At 44.3% G+C, this 3,078-nt stretch overlaps 1 protein-coding gene across 1 annotated transcript in view; it reads right to left on the bottom strand.

The window, feature by feature from the left end:
• Positions 1 to 3,046, bottom strand: part of VPS33A (vacuolar protein sorting 33 homolog A (S. cerevisiae)) — a 29,314-nt gene extending 26,268 nt beyond the window's left edge. The window contains exons 1-3 of the mRNA XM_012663410.1: positions 2,863 to 3,046; positions 1,764 to 1,880; positions 1,005 to 1,179 (exon numbers count right to left, since the gene is read on the bottom strand). Coding sequence (XP_012518864.1) covers positions 1,005 to 1,179; positions 1,764 to 1,880; positions 2,863 to 2,886 — 316 coding nt within the window. The 5' untranslated portion in view covers positions 2,887 to 3,046. The remainder of the gene's footprint in view (positions 1 to 1,004; positions 1,180 to 1,763; positions 1,881 to 2,862) is intronic.
• Between the last annotated feature and the right edge of the window lie 32 nt (positions 3,047 to 3,078).

The raw sequence follows: 3,078 nt of genomic DNA, 5'->3' as shown, positions 1-3,078 counted from the left end.
GATCCGCCCGCCTCGGCCTCCCAGAGAGCTAGGATTACAGGCGTGAGCCACCGCGCCCTGCCAGTTTTTTTTCTTTAATAAAACTTTTGTCTCAGTTTCACATGCACACACACACGTGTATTTATACTGGGTCATTATATAAAATATATTTCTTCCTAGGGGTTTCAGTCCAAAGCAGTTTGAAAGCCACTCTAGAGTAAGGATCAGACACCATGGCCTGAGGGCCAAATTCTTTCCACTTCCTATTTTTGTAAATAAAGTTTTATTGGCACACAGCCGCATCTTTCTGTATTGTCTATGGCTTCTTTTCACATTCCGACGGCAGAGGTAAGAAGACTCCTCTGTATAACCTGCACTGTGTAATTGGCAAAAGCCCAAAATATTTACCATCTGGGTCTTTACAGAAAAGGTGTCCACCCTAATCTAGAATAAGCTTCCAAATTCCTCAGCATTCTGCAAAGTAGCCTTAATCTACTTCTTCCACCTCTGCTCCGGCCAAACCAGTTTAGTCGCCGTTTCCCTGGAACACCACATGCCCTCGCGAACTGCTGGTGCCACGTAAGCTGATGTAACTCTTCAGTAAAGCTGTTTGGCAACATGTACCAAGCGCCTTATAATGTAACACCTTTTAACCCCAAAAATCCTGCATCAGGGAATCTAGGGAAAGAAAATAATCTGATCTATGAAAAATTCTTATGTATACAGATGCTTTTATAATCATTAAAAAAAAAACCAAAATATGTAGTCCCAGCTCCTTGGGAGGCTGAGGTGGGAGGATCACCTGAGCCCAGGAGTTCCAGGCTGCAGTGAGTTATGATGACACCACTGCACTCTACCTGGGGCAAAAGAGTAAGACCCTGACTCAAAAAAAAAAAAAAAAAAAAAAAAAACTTGATCTTTAATTTCAAATAATGCTTCAATATGCAAAACAGAAGTGGTAGCTTCCACATAAAAGATACTTTTATTATATTACCTATTAGTGAAAACAGACATACTTTACTTACTGTTCTGAATGCCATAAATTTCATCAATGAGTCCTTCGTACGTGAGCTGAGTGGCAAGAGGTGTTAATAAATCCACGTTTCGATCAAGCAACAAGAGATTATCGAAAACGGGAAATATTGAATTCTGGCTTCCTGTGAACTCTCTCTTCATCCTGATCATCATGTTGGCCACTTGCTGGAAATAAAACATTGCATCAGGTGGGACCCTCCTGGGAACTAGCAGATTTTAAAATTCAGCTAAAAACAGAAAGACAATCAAAAAAGTCAAAAAGGAGGAAAACTGGAAGAGTGAGATTCATAAAAAACAAGCAGCTCTAGAAAAGCACTTGCTGTTGGCCACCCATCCCGACATTTAGACTTGAGCCAACAGGCCATTTTAAATAGCAACATCACCAACAAAAATGTACAAAAGTGTGAAAAAATGTGACACTACATAGGACTGTGTAAAGGACACTTGTTTGCAGTCTGGGAGCTGAAACAAGAAGGCAGAGCATGGCCTTGTTCAACCTCAGCTGGGAGAAGGCGCCATGGGTGACTGATGCTTTTCACCCCTCGGTGCCCTCCAACAAAAGCACCATGAGCAGTGACGCGGGGGCTACAAATGCATTGCAATGAGCAGGCAAATTCACAAGTGCAGATTTCATAAATAATGAGGATCGACTGTATTTGCTCATGAAGAGTTTCCCATTCCTCCACACTCTTGGGTTGTGGGTTGTGTTGGGCGCCCTCCTTCACGGCCAGAAAGCAGCTGGTTCTCACCCGAGCACATTCTCCTTTCCCAAAGATCTGCGGGATCGTTCCATACAGAGCTTGTAGGGTCATCAGCCCCTTGGCTGCATGGTACAGGCTCGTCTGGTCGCCCTCCAGGTAGCACTCCTGTGGGGGGAAAGACAGGTACTGTCAGGCTGCGGAAACCTCCAAGGGGCCTGCCAGGTGCCCGCCTCTGTTCCTGGGGCTGGGATCCAGCGACACATGATAAAATCATTTCCATTTCTTTCACACTCTGCTGGGGAAGCTGGGGGACTCGAGTGTGTTGTCCAAAGCTGCTATCTGGCAGTCCAGACCACGAGGCTGGCAACCCTGCAGTCGGGTGCAGCCGTGGAAGCAGCTCTCCCAGGCAGAGCTGGGGTTTCTGGAAGAAAACTGCTCACCCGGCACTCAAAGTGCTAGGATTACAGATACGTGCCACTCCGCCTAGCTAATTTAAAACAAATTGTTTCTTCTGACAACATGTGACATAGAAAGAGGTCTCACTATATTGCCTAGGCTGGTCTTTGGAACTTCTGGGCTCAAGCAATCCTCCAGCCTCAGCCTCCCAAAGGGCTGGGATTAGGTACTTTTCATGGGAAATGTCTACATGATGAAAAAACATTACAAACATAGTTAAAAGACAAGCCACAGACTGGGAGAAGACATTTTGAAGCTTTAATTTTCTTTTTTCTTTTTTAAGATTGGGAGTCTCAGGGTTTCACATTCTCCCTCTGGAATGCAGTGGCTATTCGTAGGTGCAATCATAGCTCACTGCAGCCTTGAACTCCTAGACTCAAACGATCCCTCCGCCTCAGCCTTGTAGGAAGCTGAGGCTACAGGCATGAGCCACTACGCCTCGCTGTTGCAGCTTTTATAACCCATAATGATTAGTATCTGGAATATATAAAGAATTCCTCAAAAAGAAAAAATGGGCAAGAAAATGAACAGACAATTTGCCAAAGAGAAAATATTAAACATCAATAAACACATGAAATGGCCTCAGCTTCACAGTGATCATGTCACACAAACTAAAGCAGTATCATGACATTTCCACACTCATAAATCTGGTAAAAATTAAAGTCTGATGTTCAGGAAATGCCAAACTTACTTTGAACGCACCCTCTGATTCCATGGATAAGAGATCCCCATCGAAAGGAATGAGATCTAAGCTGTACTCCTCCCTATGAATAAAGGATCCCAAAACACCCAGATCCTTCAACCGCTGTTCGCACAGCAAGCTACGTCGTGGCACAAACAAAATGTGGAAATCTCTCACTGGGCCACGTCTGTCTTCGCTGCAAAGGAAGGAACATCTGTTAGCTTA

Source organism: Propithecus coquereli, unplaced genomic scaffold, assembly GCF_000956105.1.
Source record: "Propithecus coquereli isolate 6110/MARCELLA unplaced genomic scaffold, Pcoq_1.0 Scaffold81, whole genome shotgun sequence".
NCBI lineage: Eukaryota > Metazoa > Chordata > Mammalia > Primates > Indriidae > Propithecus > Propithecus coquereli.
Note: the sequence above shows the minus strand (reverse complement) of the source record. Positions and strands in the feature narration are given on the sequence as shown.